Here is a 24,016-nt window from a genome sequence, read left to right as displayed (position 1 = left end):
CAAGCCTCAGTATTCTAAAATGCCGTTATTTCTCTGGAGAAAAAAAAATACATTTTGTAGTCTATAAAAGGCTCACATAATAGTTCACTACACTTAGTCATGTTTCCATCAACCCTTGTTGTTGTCATAGGTAAATCACAGTTCAGGTACTATTTCTGAATCCTGACTTCTTCTTTGGCTAGAGGCCAAAAAGTCCCTGTGTCTTTTGTGAGACTTCTATACACCACTGATAATAAGCTGATGAGCCTGTAACTATTCAGGCCTTTCATGTTTCCTTCTTTAATGAATAATATTGCGATAGTGCACATTAACTGCATCTTGCTATTTTTCAAACATTATGTGAGGAATTGGTGAACATTGCATGTTGTTTTCATACCGACTTTCAGCCTTCTAAGAAGGCATCTGAAATAGCTTCCTCTCTATTTCGATGTTTTCTCTTTCCTGACTACTCAATTTCTCTCGAGACTATAGGGGGTGTTTTATGTTTTAAGAATGTTTTACTTGTTTGAACACCAGAGTAACAAAAATGCAGAGAATTATTCAATCCTCTAAACAATTTCTATTGCATTGAAAAGTGTAAGGGAGAAAGGGCAAAGCTCTCCACAGCCAGACAGGCATTATAATACTCTTATTATTATCATTACTAGTTAAAAGGAAAAGCCTTTCTACATTAAAAGCACAAAATCATTCCTCGTATGCTGAGGAAATGCCAATGTTAGGTATCTCCCATTAAGTTTGGGCATTTGAAACATATACATATCAATGTCTGGCAAATTGTAAAGTCTGGTAAATCATTTTCATGCTTCCCACATGTATTTCACAGGCTTATGGCTCAATTCTAAATTCTGCACAAGCAATTGATTATACTCGTATTTTCCCTCTGTACTGTACCACTATTTAGGTGCTCATGGGTAAGATCAGGTGCCCAAAGAGGGGGGTGCAACACAAAGAGGCCTCAAAGACCTTCCACCTTAAGCAGACAAAATAAACCAGGGATGATCAACTGGTGGCCCAGGATGTCATCTGAAAGACAGTTTTATTTGTCAGCAGACAAATAAAGGAACCTTACAGGTTGACAGGCTGATCAGCATGACTATGATGGGATGAAGCTGCTGGGACTAGCAAGGTTTGTTAGGACAGCTTCAGTACCACGCACATGGGCTGTACTTGTCTGGCTGCCAAACACCAAGCAGGGAATCAAAGCAGCTCATGGCTATGCTGTTCATCCCTGAAACGAACAAACAGTGGATGACAGATACACTGTCTTACTCGCTTCACAAATGGGAGACAAGAGGTGAACTGATTTGCTCAAAGTCAGCCAGAAGCTCTTAGAAGAGCTGAGAAGGTCAAAGAGCTCTCCCCTGCCTCACTGCTGGGCCATATTCACCCACCATCCTTTCTCTTGTGATTTTATGCATTAACTTTCTTTTTTTCATTTAAAACCCCCACTTCTTCTGTGCCAAACCCTGCACACATTTGTTCAAGTGAGTAGTCCCTTGAAAGGAATTTCAGTAAGGACTTGATTTAGAGCTGAACCCTTCATTGTCTAGAACTCCTCAGGTTTTTTTTTCTTCTTTCCCCCCATGCAGAATAAACCCAAGGAAAAACAGGGTTGTTCATTGTGTTTTCTTTAGATGTTGCTATACACTCACCAAGCATCCAAAATACTAAGACATCTGTAATTGGGCTATTAAAAAACCCCAAAGAGCAAACCAGAGTAGCTGTAGTAAGCCTTGCCTAGGAAATCCCACGCTATGCTCATGTGCCTGTCTGCAAGTATTTCTGAACTGCTCAGCTGTGAATATGGCAGACGTGCCCTTCAAAACTCTCAGAGACTTTAGCAGAACACAAAGAAAAAGAAAACGGACTAGCCTGTGTTCACTTACAGCACAAAAAAAAGCCCCAAAGGCAATCAATGCCTGACACACACGTGCAGCAATATTATTACAGTTGCCTAGGAACGAACACAGGGAGCCTGCCTAGGGAGGGACACCCATGTAGTAAATGAATGGAAGAAAGTTGGCACTAATATGACATTGATTTGTCCCTATAAGGAGCTTGCTAGGATAATGCCTTGTATGACACACTTATGGTCTTTACTACACAGAGGGGTTTTTTTTAAATACCATACTTAAAAACTGTTAATACTTCAGACTTGCTTTTGAAAATTTGCCTCTGAAGAAGAGAAAAAAAAGAGGCCAAACAAAACCAGAACAGAGCTCACTACCCAGTGTCTCAAATTGTAACATGTCTGAAATTCACTCTAAATGACTAATTCAGTGTTCAGGGAGCCAGCAGTGATTCAAAGCATAATCACAGTTTTCCTTTCCAGATACCTGCTCATCAGACAGGGGTTACCCTTGATATGCCAGCAGAGCTTGAAGACGCCCCTCATTTATAATGGCATGGCTGGTCCTGGGCTGGCCCTGGAGGATACAGAAACAGCAGAAATAACTGTAACTGCCAACTATCAGCCCAGCTTGTGTGCTGGGAGAACTGATGCAGAGAGGTGAGCTGGTTACAGGTGGCAGCTAGCAAGGGGTGTACAGCAACCAACAGCCTGCACTGATGGGACTCGCCAAGTAGAGCACCCACGGTTCACACCCCTGAACAGCTGTAGGAATCTGCCCTAACAGCCTGACGCGGTGTCTGTGACCAACATCACCACTGCTGCTCTAGTAATGCAACCCTAGGATGGCTGAATTACATGCTACCAGGTGTCCCTACAGGACAACTGCCAGACCAGGGTCTGCTCCCTTTCACCCAGCATGGGTTAGACTGAGCTGCTGGAGAAGCACCTAGGCGGTCGGGGAGCATGAGTGAATAAGCCTCTGTTCTGGCTTGGCCACCCAGGCCTTGCCACTGGGTGCCTCCTCATCTGTGCTGTCTCTTGCCCCTCATCCTGTCATGCCACAGCACCCACTGCCAAGGTCAACTGCATCCAACAGATGTGCAAAGTGGTCAGAGAGATTAAAGCCTCACAAATGAGGGGAAAAGCAGGCAGCTCATTGGAGGGGAGAGAAAACCACCAGTGCTCCATCGGTAGGGAAAAGCCTCAGTGTCAACTCCTCCATTGCTAGACTCAGAGAAATCACAGAGCAGGCCTTCATTTTGGGTGCTCACAGAACAATTTGTTACAGGCTGGGGCTGAACAAGAACAACCTGATTTAACCACCCACTATCCTCCTGTGACAGTTGCATACATAGGCTGAGTTATCGCACCAGAGCACGGCAGCAGGGTCAAGCCGGAGCAAAGGGATCCTGCAGCTCCCAAACTCCTCTTTGCAGAGTTCTGTTGCTCCTGATTAAGAAGGGAAGTGTGTCCTCAGCTCCCCACCCACCTGTGGCTGCAGGGATTTATGCTACACTTATCTACATATATTTCCACACTTGGATCCAGCAGGAGAACTAAGGACTTACTGTCGACCTCGGTACTGCACTTTGCGAGTTGTCTAAGTTCAGAGTTCCCAAGCCAAGTAATGTGGCCTGTACATAGCACTTCATAAGAAATCAGTAAAGGGACACTAAAATCAGTAATAAAACATTTAATCTGAAACTCATGTGATTACACTTTAGTCGGTGGCGCTAAGTTACTTTGGAAAGGGGAAAAACCCTACACATGGTAGATTCACTACCTGCAAACCACTGGAATAAGCCTTGAGATGCCACAGAGATTCAGGTGTTTACATTGCTCAGACATTTATCCTCTGCTAGCTGCCACACTATGAACTGGATTTCATCCCTCTACCTCCTATATTATTAATGAACTGTATTCACAAAGTGGTGGTTGAAGACCTAAAAGCAAAGAGTCAGGCAATACTATTAACAGTAATATTTGCATACTTCCCTCAACCGTTATAATTTGACTGCATGATTCTACTATTTTGCATTTTTCTGTGAGTCTCAAGTCTGGAAATCGTGCGATTAAGCCAGGATTTATGCTTTTAATAGAAGAGAAAGACAAAGGCACTTGGACTTCATAGCTCTGTCGTAATGCTGAAGACAAGCCTACCTGGACCCAAGATGGCAAAAAAAGGAACTTAACATTTAAAAAAAATAAAGTAAGTATATAAACAACAAGATTATTAAGGTAATCTTAGAATTTCTGAGAACTAACAGTTGGCAGCGTTGGCTCCCATGGGCTAAAAAGCAATTGAAAAGCTGTTGTGTGATCTACAAAGAATCATATTTGGGAGATGGAGAAGTCTATCTTAAAAGGGGGAATTTGCACGAGGAAGGAAGAGGAAGAATTAGAAGGTCTTGAGCAGCAAGTTGGAAATACCTGGAGTGAGGAAGACAGCACAGCAGGGAAGCTGCAAAACAGAAACTGGAAGTGAGATGGCTGCCATGTTCAGCCAGCGAGGAAGAACACAAGGCAGCACCGCAGAGACCTTCCTACTTGAAGCAAATATTGGCCTTTACACTGAACCTTCTAGTTAACACCACTCTGACACGAGGCAGGTAAATCAACCTCTAAAGCTAACTTGGTTCCAAAATACAATGCTTGATGAAAAAGCCAGTATATTTCATCTCTTTCTTATGTATTCCAGATAACATTACTGTGCTACCCCACACAGACAAAAATCAAATTATCTGGGCCAGAAGATTTTGACCAGCTTTGACAGATTCAGGTGAAATTAAATTACCAAGAGAACTTAGCATCTACTTAGGAACCTAAGTTTCTTTAAAGAAAGTGCTGACCAGATCACTTCAGGGTGCTTTGAACCAACTATCAACATCCAATAAGCTAAGCTCTTTCAAAAATTCAGTGCTAAAGTAGTAGCACAGCTCAGGGGAACTGGGCTTGGGGTGTCTGTCTAGCAAAAACCAAACTAATCAAAGCAAGAGGGAAATGATGTACTTTGAGTGATGCTTTTGACCTGTGCCAAGGTTATTTCCTGGAAATGCTCTATACTACATATTTCAGTCTCTTCATCTAACATCTGTCTTTAACATTCTCCCAAATGCTCAAAGCTGGTTTTGCCCAGTGACACAGCATCCATAACACAGTAAGCTATAATCTTGCAAAGGCTTTGGCAAGCACGTAAAGCTAAGCACAGCCTCAGAGCCTTTAGTAAGACTTCTTGCTATGTGTAAAGTTAAGTACATTCATAGGTCTTATCAGGATGGTGGCCAAAGATTATAGAGGCATCCAAGCGGGCTGATATAGTCAAGCCTGTTCTGTGGCACATCTATTTTAAACTTGGGTCTTCTGGTTTGTATCTTAAAAGGTCTACATGTCTTAACTGATCTGCAGAACAAATTAACTTTGCAAAGTGAAAATAGTTTAGCCTCGATAAATGAATACAAATACAAAAGAGCAACTCTCCATGGTTCACATACATCTATAGTCACCACATAAAAGGCAAGGAATTGACGAAATTGTTATTAACCAAGCAAGTAGTTCTACTAGCAAAACACAAAAAATTGCCTGGGAAAGTAGTCACTAGATGCCTACACACAGGTAAAATCAAAACTTTATTAACTGGGTAGCATATAATAATCTTAACCATAACTATAATTACTTGATTATCTAATTGGACAGAAAACCCTTTTTAATGAATAATTCTATCCTCATTCCAATGGTATTTTTCTCAGTATTCCTTAAGATCTAAAATTTGTTAAAAATTGTTCTAGGTTATAAAACAAATATGGCCACATATTATAGACAACAGTACCATTACACACGTGTTTTCTTTTTGCTTTTGCTTTCTTTTCTCTTTTTTAATTTTAGAAGAAACAAACAAAAACTTTTTACCACGTTAACGAAGAACAAGCAGTATCAGAACAACTTGAGGGGCAGTGCCTGGCTGCTAATGAATGGGCAATGATAGCTCTAACAAGCCAATTTATAACCAAGGATATTTAAACTCATTTCACAACACTTGTAAAAATAAAATTAGTGATATAATAGAATAATATTATATGTTTATTTGCTAAATTTAAGCCCACGGCAAAACAGGAGGTAGATGTTCAGGTTGTTTAAGTTGCCAGAGCTCCAGTAAAAGCAGAGCTGTGAGAGTTTACATTAGCTGGCAATTTGCTGCATGAAATGTGCAATTAACTCAGGAGGCTTTAAATATAGTTCTCATGATTTAAAGGCCTTCAAAAAGATGTTGAAATTGTGAAATTTAGAAAGAACTCTGATGAACTGTTATATAAATATGGGTAAGACAGAAAAGAGGAAAATGGGGGACAGAGGAATCAAACTGACTGGAAGAGGCATCCAAAAGGATGCAACAAATTTTAAGAAATTGTTTAACTACTGAATCATGGCTTTCATTAAGCTCTGTGCAGAATGGCCACCTCCCAAGAAAAGCCACAGAAAGGAAATATCATTAGAAAGCCTATGACTTTGTGAGCCCACCCTTACATTCAAGGCAGCAAACTGTTGCGCTATATTGTTGAGCAGGATGTAAAGAGCCTGCCAAGCACAGCCCACAGATCCGCTAATTAAGTGAACTGATTGTGTTTGTTTTGGAACCGTTTGCCAACAAAGGAATGTGTCATGCTGATTAGTGAGAGAAGGGTATGTAATATATGTGTATTCAAACCCCGAGGAGTGCATAACCCAGGTATTCACTCTGTTTGCTCAAGGACTGACAAAAATGACTCTCAAGCAAATAACCTGACCAAAGAGAAACTCCAGCCCTCAAGAGGGGCCCTCCTTTTCTTTCAGCTGTATCTATCTAAAGACGACCCATCCTTCATAAAGTCCTACTGAAGACTGCTCCAGAAACTGCTGAGAATATTTTGGAGAGAAACAATCTTTCCACCTCAAAGCTGACCTAAGAGTCCACAAAGATGGAAAGCTAACAGCCAGCCAAGAACCACCTTGGAATTGTAATGGCCTCTGACAGCTGTCACTCTTCTCTCCAAGAGTGAGAAAGGTCAGGGAGGTAGCCAGAAAAACAAATGCCAGTTCAACACAGACACACACACACCCCCCACAGACTTCACTTTGCAAACATTCAACGGAGAGGTGAAGTTTGCAAAAGCTGTCATGCACCCACCTTCAAATATTTCTAACCTAACTGCCCAGTTTGCTGGTAGAATCAGTAACATGCTCAAAAGTGAATGAGCAATATTCAAAAACAAGAAGGAAAAGCGTGGTCTTCAGAGCTCAGCTGCTCTTCCCTCCTTAACTCAGCAGCTACAGCCAGGGTACCTGGCAATCTAGTACTGAGTACAAAATGTGAATACTATGCTGTAGACAACAACTCCACAAAACCGGGATGGAGAAAGGGAATTGTAGTCAATTCTCACTGCACACTGTGGACTCAGAATAGTACAACTAATCAAAAATCTGAGCTGTTTACTCAGAGCTCTGTATGACACAATTAACAAAGAAAGCTGAACATGTCTTCAGAAATTTCAGGTATAATTGCAAGTGTTTGCATGAACCTTTTGTGACTTGCCATTCCATCTGCCATGGGTTACTCTGCACATCTACCTATTTCTAATTACCCTCCTCACCTTACACCTCTCACTGTAGTGGTCAGCGCACCCACCTCAGAAATCTCTCTCATCTGTAAGAGTTGGAAACAAACACAAAACCCCTCTACCTGGCCTTCTCCCTCACCGCTTTGCAGCTGTGGAGCTGTGCAGTAAAATGCACAAGCTCCTCTACTGGCATGACTTGCCTCCAGCCTAAAGGTGGAAAAGAGAAAAAATATGGAACTGAAATAACCTGTTCAGATTCACAGAGGTGCTTGCGCACACATAAGCCATAATGAGATGAGAAAACTAACTAGGAAGGGAAATGGAAAATGCTGGGGATAAAAGCAAGGTTTAGTGATAAGGAGTACAAAAGGAGTAAGCAGAATGACCTCTGACACAATAAAAAAGAGAAGTATTGGAGAACCTTTCATACTGATTGTGTTTTAATTAAAATCATTAACAAAGACTGCTGTCTTTGGCATGACATCAACCAGAACTTCACATTTGTGAAACATGAACAAAAGTCCTTTCTGGCTTCTAATTCACCTAAAAACAGGAGCTACAGCAGCTTCTTTTGGCTTTCACTGAACTGCTGACAAATACTATTTGATTCCAGAAGGTTTTAAACTCTGTAATTGCAGGGTATGTCTGATCTCAGCTGAAGGGCGGGGGAACAATATATACACCAGAATGTTTTTGTGACCAAAAATCCCCCAGACAAATCAAATGCACAGACATTTCAAGTAAACCTGTCTTCCCAAATGCTCTTACACGTTTTTAGCAATCTTTCAGGAATATCTTCAATCGCCTTTTATACAGTCTCAATAGACATCTTACGTTTTATGTCATCTTAGCCTCTCTTTTTAACTCAGCCTATCTCATCATGCACCCTAGATACATTCTTTATTGACAACCATTTATAGACCTCAGCTGTACACCTTGTTTAGCTTATGTCCACTGTTTTGTCAATGCATTTTTTAGAATGAGAGTCTAGAAAAAGAATGTGCAAACAGTCTTTGAAACTCAGGTCAGGCTGAAAATCCCCAAAGAGTAGTCCTTGGTTACTTGTAATTTAAAATCTTTGTGCACACAGGGGAATCAGAGTCTTAACGAAGCCCTTTTAACAGGCTGGTCCTGATTGTTTCCAAAGGTGGCACTTCAATATGCTTTTTCCCTTCAATAGAATGCTTTGGAGAACAAATTAAAATGACTTTATTGGAAACAGTCAGAAAAGTACTTATTTATGGAAGAATGCTATACTGTCAGATATACTATCTTTCTGTTGAGTTAAAAAAAAAAAATCTCCTTTATTCAAAATCCAAGACATTTTTGAAAAAGAGTAGTAACACTGCTGTGCTGCCAAGTCTGCTCTGGCTTCCTCCATTTTGCTTCTAGGTTTTCCATGCAATTCCTGTCCCTGATCTGGCATCCAGTGCTCCATATAATGTGAAATAAAGGTTCTTTTGTTTAGCTTAGGACTGGCATACGCTTATATTTATTTTGTAACCACTTGAGAATAGCAATGTTACTTAAAAAAAAAAATCTTGCATACATAGGCACAGAGTAGTATGCACACAGAAAGCAGAGAATTAGCCATAACATTTCATGGGGAAAACACTTCAGAATAGATGGTTATTGTTTTATAATGGACAATCCCAGTACATCATGGGCCCAGTGACATCAGATACCAGAAAGATGTCTGTAATCACTGCAGAGAATCCATTTGGCTTTTCAGGACACTTTGCAAAAGAGCTTTGGATAAATCACACTGTGTGATGCTAGTGGGGATTCTTCCCTTTTTGAACAGCTGTTCTGAGACTTACAGGGCTTTGGGAAGTAGCTCTTCCCATCTATTTCCAAATCTGCCCATGGTGGCCTCCCCGGGTCAGTAACCTAGTGTAGCTGCGCGGACATTTGCATTAAATAATTAACATGTTATTTAAATGAGAGGTCACGAGGCTGAGAATCCGCAAGGATGTGATATGTGAGTCAAATGTATGACTGACATTACAGTACCTGCTTGTAGAAATGTCCTCAAAGGGGTAAAGGATTTCTCCATTGTTGCAAATCTCACAGATGAAACCCTTCTGACTACACAGGCTGCAGCTGTACACATGAGAGGTGGCAAACTTGATCACCTTCCCCAAGAAAGGAGCCAGCTTTCCTTCAATAACCTGAAATGAGGAGAATATTGAATGAACTCCAAAAAAATTACAAGAATTCCCTGAAGGACTGAGACAATATTTATTAATACACAAATTCAGTTAAGTGCTGCTGGTTAAAATAACAGGAAAGTTACTTCCCAACAATTATAGCTTCATGAAATCACAAGTGAAAATAGTAGCCAATGAACTGGCAACGATCCAAAAGTAAAAACAAAGTAACTCTCTCTGTAAATTTCCACATGGCAATAACACACAAGATTAGTGATCATCTGAAGTACAACAATGCATTCATATACTAAGGCACAAAAACGTAGAGAGGAAAAGAGTTTAAGGCTTCCATATTATCATCTGACAGCTACGGATACTGCCTTACGTTTACAACTTTCATTTCTTGTTAATTTTTATTCACAAATTGCAGTTTTGTCTTTTTTCCCTTTCCTCCAAAGCTTTTTTTTTTTTTTCATCATTTTTGCGAATGGAACCCTGGATTTCCGCCTTTAGTAAGGTTGTGTTTCCCATTGAAAACCATTAAAATATAATATTCCCCTCACTGCCAAAATGAATAAATTCTCAGAGAAACGCTTGAATAGGAACTGTGTTTTTTTCCTTCAGTGTCCAGCTCTCAAATCAAGAAGTCCCTCACTGCCAGACAATCCTGCTAGACCATTAGAAGTGATTAGCACTCCCCGTGTTGGTGTGAAAATAGGCCATGCAGTATAGATTAAACTGCTAGCCACAACACTCATCTAAATTTGTGATTCAGTGACAATGCCTCAATAAGAGGTGCTATTCAGGCAAAATACTTTCCATTCAGATCAAACTTTCAGAGACTTTAAGGAATTCTGCTGGTGAGGGAATAATGAAGATGGAATAAGGCCCTAAGTGTATATTCTTCTATCCTGGGCTTTCTGTGGTCTGAATGGCAGCCTGCCAGACTAGTGACAGAAACGCGTCATGAGATTTGATAGTGACCTCCTATAAAAAGGAAAAATAATACAATAATTGCTGATTGAAGGCTTGCACAGGGCTGTGCCCTGAAACCTAAGAGTGGGGAGATTTACACTTAAATGTGTGCCAGATTCAGTTCAGGCACCCCTTCCCTAAATATGGTAACACACCACTTGTAATTTGGGTTTAGTGTAAACGAATCGAGAGAAAGCAAAGGTCAAGGCAGAGAACAACAACAGAGATTTTGGAAGCATTCCTCCCCTATGTAAAGTAGAAAGGAAATAAATTCGTGTTCCAGGGCAACTTCCTGCCTACTGGCCAAGATAGCCACTATTAAAGAGCACACGTGGAAAAGGAGGTGCATAGGTAGTGTTGATGCTGATGGCATTGAATGGCACGGGCTGAAATGTGCCCCCTCTTTGCTTTCAGCTCTAGCATGCTAACAACATCTGCAACAACAGGAAGTGGCAATGTTATTGCTAGTACTGCAGATAGGACATCTGCTCATGTTAGAGGAAAAATGACGTTCCTATTGCATCCTGGTATAGGAAGATCCCCTTCAACCAGAATATAAACAATGCAGAGAAGCTGCTGCATGAAATACGAAAATGAAGCCATAGTTCAAGGTACTGAAATTACTAACATTCTAACAGATGGTCAGAAGTTAGTTTAGTTCCCCTAGGCTGGGTTTTGTTTTTCATTTTAAAGGAAGAAATTTTTTGCTTGCAGACTCCAGAGTTAGAGGGTCTGGAAAGCCAAACAACTTGGGAGTAGGGGAAAGACACAAAAGCTGGTAGTACGCAATAAACAGGAGGAAAGAAACAGTGAAGCCACCCAGCTAGTGACAGCTACACTCACCCTCCAAAGAGCCATTTAGCACTAATAGATGAAATACACACACAAAGACAATAAATAAACCACAATACATACTTATTCTCCAAAGCATTTTCATGCTACAGCCACCACCTCTGACAGGCCACAAGAGCTCAGCTTAAAATGCCAGGCTGAAGACAGAGCTGCAAACAAATTCTCTAAGTCTGTACTAATGCCACCGTCAGCGGGGACTTAAAAGTTAAACCTCTGAGTTAAAATCACATTTTATATAATGTAATAAACAAAATTAACATAATCTATTACCTTCCTAAGCACCTAGGGTGAATTTAAGTCTGTACAAGGCACAAAAGGTTTCCTATGCTGAAGAGCTCACAACCTAAGCAAGACAGATTGAGAGTGGGCAGCTGCCCCCCGAGGAGCTGGTGTTATTTATCCCTATTTATTTATGTATTCATATGGCTTGTCGTAGCGCTGTAGTGGGTTTGCTTGTAACGCTGGTCGCTGCAGACATACAATGGAGATGATATCTTCAAAGAGCCATGCATGCCAATTTTGCAATGTGAATTACAGGCCATTTTACTGTATTATAGGAGGAAGACAAAATGCAACATCAAACTGATGTTATCACTATTTTTAGCATCTGTAAATTTTGTGTCATTTTGTTTCATCAGAGACCTCAGGGCTGTGCACATCTGACTTTTCCTTGCAGCCTTCTCTCATTTGTTTTTGTAGCTAATAAGAATAAAATCCTCACATCAGTTTACCCTGACAAGCAAAAAAAAAAAAAATTTCTACTTGCTGTCCCCAAGAGGAGTTTCATGGTAAACACTTCCCCAGTGAGTGTTTTATGGCTTGGGAAAAGGAGAGTAGGACATGTAATCAAAGGTGTCAACACTTCTCCTGTGACTAAGCACTCCCTTGTGACAGCCGGAGGTCCAGGGTTGGTCAGTTTAGACATCCCAGAACCACGATGGCAGAGTCCCAGGATGTTCTCCCAGTTGATGCTGGAATCCAATCTTGAGTTTCAAGGAAACACAAGTGATTAAAGAGTAGAAGTGTGTTAAACAAATTTAATGCATTATCCAGATATCAGGAAAGTCATGGAGGGGGAGGGAGGGAAGACCTCAAGATGCCGTCTTGGCAGAGCCAGCAACGTGTGTGTCATTCTTTACAGGTGCATCCGTTACTAAAGCCTTTCAGTGCCAGAGAGTCCAAAGCCCCAGTGCAGTCTATCCCAGCACATTTGTTCTCCCTGTTGCAGTCACTCCTAAGCTTTGACTCAAAGATTTCCTAAGGACCTTTCAGTTTACAAAATAAACTTACAAAATAAGTTTACAAAATAGAGAAACTGTGAAATCACACAACTGCAAGCTGCAGAACAGTCCATCACATTTCATAAGAACTGTGAAAATTTAGCACAAAACAAAGTTAAGAGCATGCCAAAGGGACAGAAACCAAAAATTTCACCATTGACTCATCCCTGTAATGTAATACAGCCTCACCATGCACCTGCAAAGGCTTAAAAATATATTCCTGCCTCTTAACATAAATAAATAAAAAGCATCGAGCTTAAAACAAATTAAAATGTTGCTGAGTTCAGATTCTCTTCTACCTACAGCACACATCAAGAGCAAGGTTGCTTTTCTAATCCAAATTCTTTGCGGTGCAAGCACTTGTATCATTGTCCAAAATTAAGGGTGAAAGGTGACTGATGATGGCATCCTGGTCATCAACTGATGGACGGTGCAATGCAGCTTCCTCTTCCTAAACTGGCTGAGGAACCCATCCCAAAAGGATTCTGGACACGGGGCCATGCTCTTATAGTTAGCTTACCACTGCTGCACCTGGAATATATTGGGGTATGCTGCTTGGTGACAATGGGAGGAAAATACTTGTGTTCGGAGGCCCAAAGCAACTTGTTCTCTGAATAGCCCCAGTGTTCAGATCAGAGTCACTGCTCACCTCTGTGTATCTGGAGAAACACTCCTCCAAGCTACCACAGGACAGAAAGCCATGGCTTTGCATGCTGCAGCTCCTAACTGCGTGTCTCACATTAGGAATTGTATAAAAATACACACCCACATGTACACACATAAGACAGGCCCTGCCCTCAAAGCTCTTACAATTTAAACCAACAAAACAAACACCGCTTTTTACAATAACTGCCACATATCTCCCACCCTAAATGGGACAAACTGTGTTTTGGAGGTGCCTTCCATACAGGCTCACTGCCCACACTGCAGAGACCACCCCTCCAGCCAGAGCATGGCTGCAGGTGCCGGGACTGCCGGGGATGGGAGAGGACAAGCTGGGAGAGCCAGCAGGAGCAGCAGCCCACCCCTCTGCCCAGCCACCTGCACCCAGCTCAGGAAAGCTGAGGGTGGTATTAGCAAGCGAGAGGGGAAGACAGAGACTAGTCTGCAGCAGTGGGAGCAACTAAAGGGGCACACAGTATCTGAACACTTGCCAAAGGGGTGCTGGGACAATTGTTTTAGATTATTTCTTCATGCTAGTGTTCAGTTGGGTAGCAGTATAAATCCAAAGAAACAATTATGCTCTGTATGAGTGAGGTTGGGGGGAAATTTGGGGACTGCCAAACGTTAGCAAACAAACCAATGTTGGCAACAGCTGCAAGAGCCTTGGGCAGTGGGAAGACATGACGCACATGCACTGGGTTATGTTTTTCCTGATTCAGCAGGAAGACAGAGAAGATGAAAGGCAGCAGGGGCTATGGTACAAGTTGAAATCCCTTTGGATACATCACATTAATATGATCATGAGGGCAATGTGTGATCAGTCAAAGTTTAACTACTAGTCAGGAGGGCTGCTGGTCCCCAGAGGTTTCCTGATCCTTCTATCCAAAGACTGGAAGTTACTCATAGTTCCCTCACTCTATCAAGGTGGTGTTTTCAGAAACAAGAAGGCAGCCAGCTGTCTCAAGAGAACAAGAACTGGAAAGGCCATAGACCACAGCATCCTCCACAGGCAAAAGAAATCTTCCTCAGTGGCCCACTGTGCCCACAGACAACCTCCATAAGCAGCATACCTTACCCAGGGGACTCTCACTGGTATCCCTGTGCCCTACCTTCATGACACATTTCTGAGTCCAGGAGACTGCCCTGCACCAGAGGAGAGGTAGTGCCCTCACCTCTAACACATGCTGAGCTAGAGCTCTGTCCTGACCCCATCCCTCATCCAAGCTCTCAAGGCCAAGCACAATGCTAGCAGAAGTCCCTCTCTGAAGGCCCCCACTCCCCAGTCCTAGCCTTGCCCCTAAATCTCCTCCTCCCATGCAGCACAGTACAGGGGGTCCAAAACTCCAGCCCATTACACAGAGCAGAGAGAAGTCAAGTCACTCTGTCTTACCTTTTCAGTCAACAAAGACTCCCTGTGTAAGAACATACTTACCAGCATGAAGGAGGGTTGCACAAACTAGTCCCACAGGAGAGCAATGTAGTGAGTACAGTGTTGCAATATATATGTTTTCAAATTAAAAGCCAATCTAGAAACGTGGTCAAGGTAATAGTGGCAGAACTTCTTGTGTTCTAACCCAAAGAGATAGTAACCTAAACTCACAGCTTGTTCTGTTTTCCAAACAGAAAGTTATTACAAGACAAAAAAGTTAAGAGTTTGTTCCAGTCAATACAAATACAATTTGTATTCCCCAATACAAAATCAGTTAAGAGTTTATTCCAGTCTCTGAAAGTTGTTCAAATTAGAAAAGGCATAATAGCAGCCTCTGACTGGGCGTCATTGAAAAGCGATCAAATATTGACTAGACAAGGTAAGCGCGAAAGTCCCCTCCAAACTCAGGTCGTGTCATTCCTGAAGAAGTAATATTAAAAGGGCTTTAGAGGGAACTAGAGGCGGTGTATGTGGAAGGAGAAGGAAAAATGAGTCAGCTGTAATCGACTATTGCTTCAAGTAACACCTCCATAGCCTTCCACCCACCTATTAGACCAGGTCCATAGAAATACCCAACCTTTGCATCATGGCCACATAAATCAGCACTGAAATCTATCAGACGTGCTGAACTTTCTGGACAGGAGAGAAAAAACAGTACAGTTTCCAGACATTTCTCAGGACAGTGAGCGTTTGTATTGAGGGCAGGGCTCCTGTCAGCAATGCTAGCTACGAAGTAAAAGGTAAGGAGTAAGACCTCTGTCCCTGCAGGAGCCTATGTTGTAAATTTGAGTGAGCGTCATCAAATCTCCTACCCTGTCTGTGCGGTAGATGTTAACATAGCATGGAGATCATAAATACCTTTGATCACCTGCATGAGGATTGTCAAGACAGGCAGTAAAGGGGATATAGCTTGCCAAGCTTTTAGATACACTGTTCTGCTCAAGGTGAGGAACTGCCAAAGTTAAGAAGTCCAAATTCTGAAAAGTGTCATGATATGTTAAACTACATCAAGGGTTTCTGGATTAAAATAATTGTTAGATTGAATTTGCTACTCTGAGTAATTTCCAACATATGATAATGAAAGTAAAATCAGTAGCAGTTAAATTTTTTTTTTTTTCTTATATTAAGATCCAAGACAATGGAGAATCCACAGATGAAGGATATTTTAACAGAAGCTATCCAGAATCTAAGAGAAGGAAGAGAAATCTACCTCCATCTGTATATTCTGCCAGTCTAACAGAAGGGACATGCAACAACCACAGGCATCATGTAACAGCATGTCTAGGAACACTGTCACTTCACTGCGGCTAAGTGATCAGGGAATAAACATTGAGAAAAGAGGCAGAAATGTCCCCAGCTCTCCTGAACTCTCAGGCCTGGACCTGTAATTTCTTCATGTATGAGATGCACAGGAGGAAACCCTGGTTATTGTCCTTATAGAGGAGTATCTGTTGCTACTGCTCTGCTTAAGAGCCCAGCTACCAGGGTTTAGTATTCCAGGTAAAGTGGTGAAAATACTGTAAAACTCAGATACTGTATCACTGCCACTGTGAGACAAGCTAAATTTGCCAAATGGCTTTGTGACCCCACCCTTGTAAATCAGCTTGTTAATCATTATCGTCATAGAGGTGATAAAGTTGTTTTATAAGCCAACACTGAAGCAGTAACATTAACTACTTATGTAGGGACTGGTGTATTTCTCTGCAGATAACATTTATTAGAAGGCACTCTCTTTAAAGGCATAGGTTTGCCTCGTAACTTTCTTCTGGAGCACTGAGCAATCTGTTCCACTTCTTCCTCCATTCTGATTCACGTCAGACACAAGTGATGCCTGGAGGGGATGGGTTAAGTGATATGAAATCCCTAAAACACCTTGAACTACAGGTTCAAATCTCAACTGGATTGTCCTGGCCTCTCCTCCTGACAGAACAAAATTTATGATTATTTCTCAAGGCCAGGCACACACTTGGCTCTGAGTGACAGACAGAATTTGCCAGGAGGCACTGACGCAATGCAGAAGAGACATGAAAAGGCCAAGAGGCACTGAGAAAACAGAAGGGGTGGTAGACATGAAGCTCATTCACCATCCCCAATTACAGACATTGAAAGGCTAGAAAGTCCTTTAATTATTGGGATTAGTGTCACAAGCACGCCTGGCAGAAGGAAGCTATCTGAAGGAGCCATCAACAATTGTGCACAGCTTTCCACCATCCTCTAAAGTCAAGGCTCCTGCCTCTTCCTGATTGTTTTCTTTCAACCTCTCCAGAAACAGCTAGTCTGAGTCAAACCTTTTGCTACCAAGCTCAGAGGTAAGCTCCAGCTTTGCGTAGACTTCAGACTACCACAGAGAATGGGCTTCCTGGACTGAATGAACGGGAAAATAAAATCTCCTTCTGAACAGATGGGCTTAGATTCACCACTGTGCTCACTACCCTCCAAATTCCATGAGTTGGAGCTTTGTAGAGGAGGACTAAACACCCAGTATTCTTTCTTCACCTCCAGGACAGATAAGAAATACGCTTTTGAAACAAGTACCAATGATGTAAGAAAATTGGGCTAGAAAAAACACCTCCAGAAACCTCCGGTTTATTTCTCACCCTGTGGCACAACAAACTGACTTGCCTAAAAACTTCTCACCACAGAGATCTCCAGTGCTCAAAACAGCTGGAAAGTTTTTCCTAATGCCTGCCTCAGATTTCTGTTGCTGCAGTCGATTGTCTTTGTTTCGCACTCTACCTTCTATCCTTACATCGCGCAATCCATTTCAGAAACCATTTTCTGACGCATTCTCTTCTCTGTCACAGGTGATCTCTGTCGCAAGGTGGGAAGAGCAAGAGCAGATCGGGGTGCAGGAAAGCTACAATGGTTGCTTTATCTATTGGCCAACTGCAGAACAAGCAGGTATGTTCAGCGTTCATTAAGCATGGAGATTGGGCATTAAAGCACAAAGGCTAAAATGGAATCTCTGCCCTGTGACAGATTTCAGCAGGGTCAGGATTTCTGCGACAAAAACATGGACTTGCAGACAAGCATGCTACAATATGCTTAGCTAAGAATAATGCAAGTTGCAGAGAAAAGGAAGGGAAAACATATTCCCTGGCTGGGAAGTTCCTAGTCATTTATATCTAGGAACAGACAATGCTTGTGGACTGCTAATTTCCTTGAGGATTTTTTCCCTTCCGTTTGCCAGATTCTTAACACCGCAAATTCTTGTTATGATTTCAATGCACAATTAATCTTTAGTTCAGAGGAAAGGGAAATGGAAGGAGGAAGGATGATCATGAGGTAAAAGCCCCAGGGAGGCAGATATCAGATCTCAGCTCTGCCCCATCTTTTGTGCAATATACTGGTCTGGTCAGCTTTCCTTGCTCCATTTTGACTCCCAGTCATCTCTTTCAGATTGCCTGCCTTGTTTATTTAAATTGCAAGTGACTTAAGGGAAGAAAGATTTCTTAATATTTGCGTACACACACACTAGAATCAGTCACTATGCATTGCTGTAAAACAATTAAAAAAAGAACACAGCGGTAACTTCAGGAGAGCCCCATCTTTTGTTCCTACAGCCATACCATGGGCCACAATCCCAGCTCCCGACAGTAACGGTGATACCACCCCATCATCCCTCTCCTCTTCCCTTTACAGCCTTTGCAGGTCCCTGACTGTCCCAAAGGCCTGTTCAGCCAGTGGTATGGGTGGCAGCAGGGTGGATGGGAGCGGGTGAGGCCAGGGACTCTGCTCATCCACTGCTGACACCAGCGCAAGGAGCTGGCTCTGACACACGTGACACTATTTTGCCATTGCTGGCCTTGACACGGACAAAGCAACATCACGCAGCCACACATCGTGCGGTGCTAAGTCATCACCCACACAGGGCAGAGAACATCCCGAAAGGAAACCTGGTGATAAACACTGTGAAGAACAAAAAAAATCCACAAAACCAACCACCAAAAAAGAACAAAAGCATCAAACTAAAGCAGAAATTAGTGAGAATTTGAATAAAGAGAAATTACAAGCTCCCTTTGACTTCTTTGCACCAGGCAATCTGCACTGACAGCAGAGCTATTTGCTGTTCATGGTCCTTCCAAACCAGACCACTCAACATGTTGCACTTTAATTTGGTATTAAAGTGATATTCCACAAATTAGCCACTAACTATAATAGGCACTGGGAAGAGGAGGAAAAACAAAACAAGGTCAAGAGCAAATGCTGCTAATCTATGACAAGCACATATAGGCAGAGGGCAAGGTGAAGACACAATTTAACGTTAGTTGGTGGAGAGGAACACACTGGTGACAGTCCAAGTGAATTTACAGCAGGAGGCAGAGAGGATGACAAGGTCTCTCCAAGTTCTCCCCCACTCCTCTCATGGAAGAAAAGCCTAAAATTTCAGCAGGTCTCTGGGTGCGAGCTGACACAAGTGAGAAAGAGATGGAATTGTCTCAGTATAAACAATGAGCCTGGAAATCAGTTGTGCCAGCTCCCCAGTCAGCCCTACAATGAGACTCCAGCCTCACAGCTTCTGCCTTCACACTGTGTTTCAATCATCTTTCCTCCTTTCTCCTTTCCCCAAGGTTTCCAGGCAGCTACATGTCAATTTTGTCACACCCCAAGCTCTCCTAATCTTGTTGCAGGGATGAATTATAGGTTGTTTTAAGAAACAGGTATTCAAGCAAAGGTTAAAGGCTGTTTTACTCAAACAAGGTTGAAAGAGTACCAGGAATTTGGCTGGTAGGGAACAGAAAGCACTTTCTTAGCTTAAAAACATACGTGACTTTAAATACATACACAAGCAAATATGCATTCAGGCAGAGACTATATATGTGTGCTTTTTTTTTTTTTAAGATTAAGCAGGCAATTGCATGCAGAGATATTAACTGACTCTACATGCCCACTAAGTTGTTATTTCATGAGTGATATCACAAAATTAGACACTTTCCTGCCTTGGACAAGACTGGATCAGGGCATTTTAAGGAGGAGTCCTCTGGAGGATTTTAGAACAAGAAAGCAACATACCATGAAAATGGCTAGGGTTGCTCTGAAAAAAACCTCTGTAAATACAAAGTATATTAAAAAAAAAAATTTAAAAAAATTTTTCTTCTCTCATCCAAGCAGGTAGCCCTGAGACAGTATTTTGTTTCCTTGGGAAATTTGGTTTCTTGGGATGTTATTCCTTGAGATATGTCCAGCTGCCTCTCCTGAATAGATATTTTATGTGAAGTACAGCAATGAGGTTAAAGCCCAGTCTTTCACACTGCTAACCCAATCTCCTGCACCGAGCCTTTCATTCTGCACAGCAAAAAAAGAACAGAAGAAACCTGGTTAGCACAAAGCACTAGAAAAGAGGTAGCTTATATTGCTACTGCCTCTTCTAGGGGCTGAAAAAAATAAAATATCTCTGGAGATATTCAGAAGGTCTTGCGAGCCACTGGCGCCACTGGCACCACTGCTGGGTTGTTTTAAACAGTTTCATTCTAAAAAGCCACGCTTACCCCAAGTGGCCTAGATTACATATTCACATGGAAAAGCACCACATGTATTTAATGAGCCCTGTTGAAAACTTTGGTTTCAAGCTGCACAAAGATCAGTTCTGCTATTAAAAATATCTATTAACAATCTTGCTATATCTCCACCCTTTGCCTCCAAGACTTCAGCACACCTAACTCAGATAAACTTGTCTTCCTGGCTGTCACTTGCCAAAATGCTCCTAGCCAGCTCTTCCCCCACAAGCCTGGCCGGCTCCGCCATGTTCTCCACCTGACCAGGAGTCATTCTGAACGACAGCAACTCCCTTCCACAGAAGAGCTGCGGAAAAGGAAATGCCAGGAAGATCATTGCTATTACCACTAATTGTAAGCAGAGCTGTCAGCGCTTCGGGGAATTACACACACCTGGAATATCAGCTAACCTGAAGCTTCCTGTTCAGCTGAAAGGCAGCTTGGTGCTAGCAAACTCCAGGGAGTGACAGAAATGAGTGATAAAGGAGCCACAGGAAAGTATACAAGCTGTTTAATTGCTGTTTTCCTATCAGATCTTTTAATATTTATGGCAATATATGTGGTGTGTTTTTCCTATCCTAGGACTATTTTCATATTCTTCTGCTAATACAGTTACCACAGTCATACAGGCACAGGTTGTACAGGAAGGACATAAAGATGGCTTATTAGCATTATGTCATTATGGTCCAAGATGCACGTTTACATAGTTCAAGTACAGAAACATCTAAGTGCCTCAAAATCTTAATGTATTTAATTTGCACAACATATTTAAAATAGGTCAGACAGACTACCCCTCCAAAGTGCTGGTTTTCCTCTTTTGAACTTAATTGTGCTTAGGATGTCTAAGTATCTACACATAGTAAAGTGTATGTTTAACCTTAATCCGATCAGAAATTACTTGTCTGGTGTCTCAGAGAAAGCCTGCAGCAGAGCTGAGAAGAGTCCACATCTCATGCGCCTTAAGATGAGAACTGGACCACTGTACAAATTAACAGTGTATGCCTCTCGCCTCCCCACACAACCATCTGTTTCTGTCTACCTCCTACCAAATATTTAAGAGCAGGGGCTGTACCTGATACATCAGTTAAAACCCACCATTGTTTTAAACTAGCTCTACTCTGAGCAACATCTTCCAACCTGTGGTTAGCTGAACACTGGTCGTAATGCGCTGCAGAACTCACATCTCTGTCACACATGCTGTGTCAACCCTTGCTTGGGACGCTGGGGTGTAAATCAATGTTTCCACTATGGTGCTAAACTCTGAACTGTGGCAGCTATGGCACAGATGTGCCCTTGTTGAGTACAGTGAACTCCCCCAGAGAACTGCGACAGACAAACCTTCAGCCAACTCAGCATAGCCAGGCCTGCCAAAAACCTAATTCTCCTTCTCATTTGCCACCTCCTGCCCCTCAAGCAAAAAGAGAGCTTGCCTAAACTTAAAAAGATCTGCTGGTACAGCCACATGGGGAAAACTCTTTGGTAAATAAAAGTTTAAGCTGACACAGCTTATATTGAATCACTGAATGAAACAAATGAGAGCAAAAGACTTTCTCATTATAACTAAGTTTGCCCTAATGCTTTTACAGGTACGGCTATATCTGTTAAGAGTAGGAGGTGTTTGTCATACACCTATCCCAGTAACACTTCTAAAACTAGAGCAAGCCCAAAGTATGTTAGCCAAATCCCAGATTTGTCAATCAATATAGCCACATGCACGCTACTGGCTTTCACCAGCACAGGCACGTGGATTAGATTCCACGTCCCATCCTTTTTATGCATGGATAAAAAGAAACTGCTGGGCAAGGACACCACCACTAATGGGCTTGGAAGTCATCAGGCTGTATGTTATAAATCTAAGCTGAGCATTTCTCAGTAATTGTATGAGGACTGAGCGAGCAGAAAAGAAGTTTTACTTCCTAAAAATAACAGCAATTAAAGAACAAAAAAAAGAGTCCACATCTTGCAGTCTTTGCTGTTGTTGGGACTCATGAAACAACTTGTCTAAATCAACACAAAGTTTTGCACATGCAAAAATGCTAGGAAGAGCATCTCCAATCTCTGCCTCCATTTCAGTCCAGGAAAATACACGGAGGACTCAAATTTGCCACTGGAAAAGGAGGTGTGATGAAAATACAGCATGGGTTAAAAGCCTGGAAAAGAGAATGAGACCTAACAATTTATTTGTTCTTGTAAGGCTTCCGAATTCTGATCTAACAACACACTAGACTCAAGTAAGGTAGAACTTATGTTTCATGGAAGTTCATTTTTATTCCTCACATTTTTGTTAGAGAACGTTACATGCACAAAATCTTTAACAGAAACATTAAGATCTTCATATTGGGAATGCTTCTGTTAGACCAACTATTCATCTAGTCCAAAACCCTATCAGACGCTGTAATCAGTACTATATACGTCAGAGGAAGATGAAATCATTGGTTCATCTGTCAATAGCAAAGACATTTTCCTAATCCCCTCAGTAAATAATATGTCTATTCTGAAACCTTATAATCTCTTTATCACACGTAGTGTAACTGTGGACATTCTCATTAAGGATACTTAATCCTCTCAAAGATGATAAACTTCCGGCCTCAGTAATATTACTGTGGCATTAAGTTCCTCATGCTTGCTGTGTGTTCTGCAAAGAAGCATTTCCATTAAGGATTTTTATGCCTATCTCGTATTCACTGTACGACCTGTGCTATATTACTGTGAGAACAGGGCTCTCCTGTTCATCCTTTCTCTCCACTGTTTTCACATTGTATGTTCATCTACAGGTAGGTAGTCAGGAAAGTTAATCTGAAGTAAATTGATGTTTTAATTAAATTTTAATGGCTTAGTTTATCTACAATGTTAAAATGGATAAATTATGCTACATTAAATCCCTGTATGGACATACACATTCAGAATGAAAGTGGCCTTAATACAATTTACCTCACTTTGCTTCCAAAGTAAATGGAGATAAACCAAATGAAAGCCACTTATATTTTGAATAACAGTATGTACACAGTAATTCAATGTAATTCAACTCATCATTTTAAATTCCCATATTTTGACACTTTACATATTTTTCCTGAGTGTTCTCATGTAAACAAGTGTTCAAATCATCATCTTTTTATATCTTCTATCTCACTCACAATTTCCATCCTTGACATCCAGGCATTTTTGCTGTTACATGGATCCTTTTTACCTTACCATATCTTTTGGGGCTAGTACAACCAGGATGAAATAATTGCCATGATTAAGAGTGTTTCTACAGTAAAGACCATCACTGCAATAATCTTTGTACACTTGTATATCTTGCTATTTAACATAAAAAAGGCAAGACATCAGTTAACTCTGTGTGGGTTAAGCACCCGAATTTTGAACTCCTCACAATAGCCGCTTCAAGTCTTTTACTTTAAAAGCTCCTGTTAATATGGAATCTAGCGTACGCAGCAATAATTACTTTTCCTAAGAAATGCAAGACTCTTGTCTGAGTCAGCTTCTGTCCACATCAATGTTAACAGTGTAAAAACTGTTAGTCTCACCAAAAGCAGCCCCATAGTCACAAAATGAATAGATAGTTTTTAACTCCAGCTTGCAGGAACTATGTCCACATGTCCATAAAACCAGTGATACATCCATTAGTAACATCAGCAGAGAAGAGAGTTCACATCTCCAGCAGATTTAGGGTGAAGCTACCATGGATTGTGACTGCACCATCAGGGACTACACTGCACATAAGAGTAA

At 41.6% G+C, this 24,016-nt stretch overlaps 1 protein-coding gene across 7 annotated transcripts in view; it reads right to left on the bottom strand.

The window, feature by feature from the left end:
- The window catches only part of PLEKHM3 (pleckstrin homology domain containing M3), a 97,399-nt gene that overhangs the window by 9,509 nt on the left and 63,874 nt on the right, over positions 1-24,016 (bottom strand). For 6 of the 7 annotated variants that reach the window (XM_075756366.1, XM_075756367.1, XM_075756370.1 and 3 more), the window contains one exon: positions 9,457-9,614. In XM_075756366.1, the coding sequence (XP_075612481.1) occupies positions 9,457-9,614 (158 nt within the window). Of the gene's footprint in view, positions 1-9,456; positions 9,615-24,016 lie in introns of those variants that run through there. The other variant, XM_075756372.1, reaches the window with a different exon arrangement.

This window comes from Balearica regulorum, chromosome 6 (assembly GCF_011004875.1).
Source record: "Balearica regulorum gibbericeps isolate bBalReg1 chromosome 6, bBalReg1.pri, whole genome shotgun sequence".
NCBI lineage: Eukaryota > Metazoa > Chordata > Aves > Gruiformes > Gruidae > Balearica > Balearica regulorum.
Note: the sequence above shows the minus strand (reverse complement) of the source record. Positions and strands in the feature narration are given on the sequence as shown.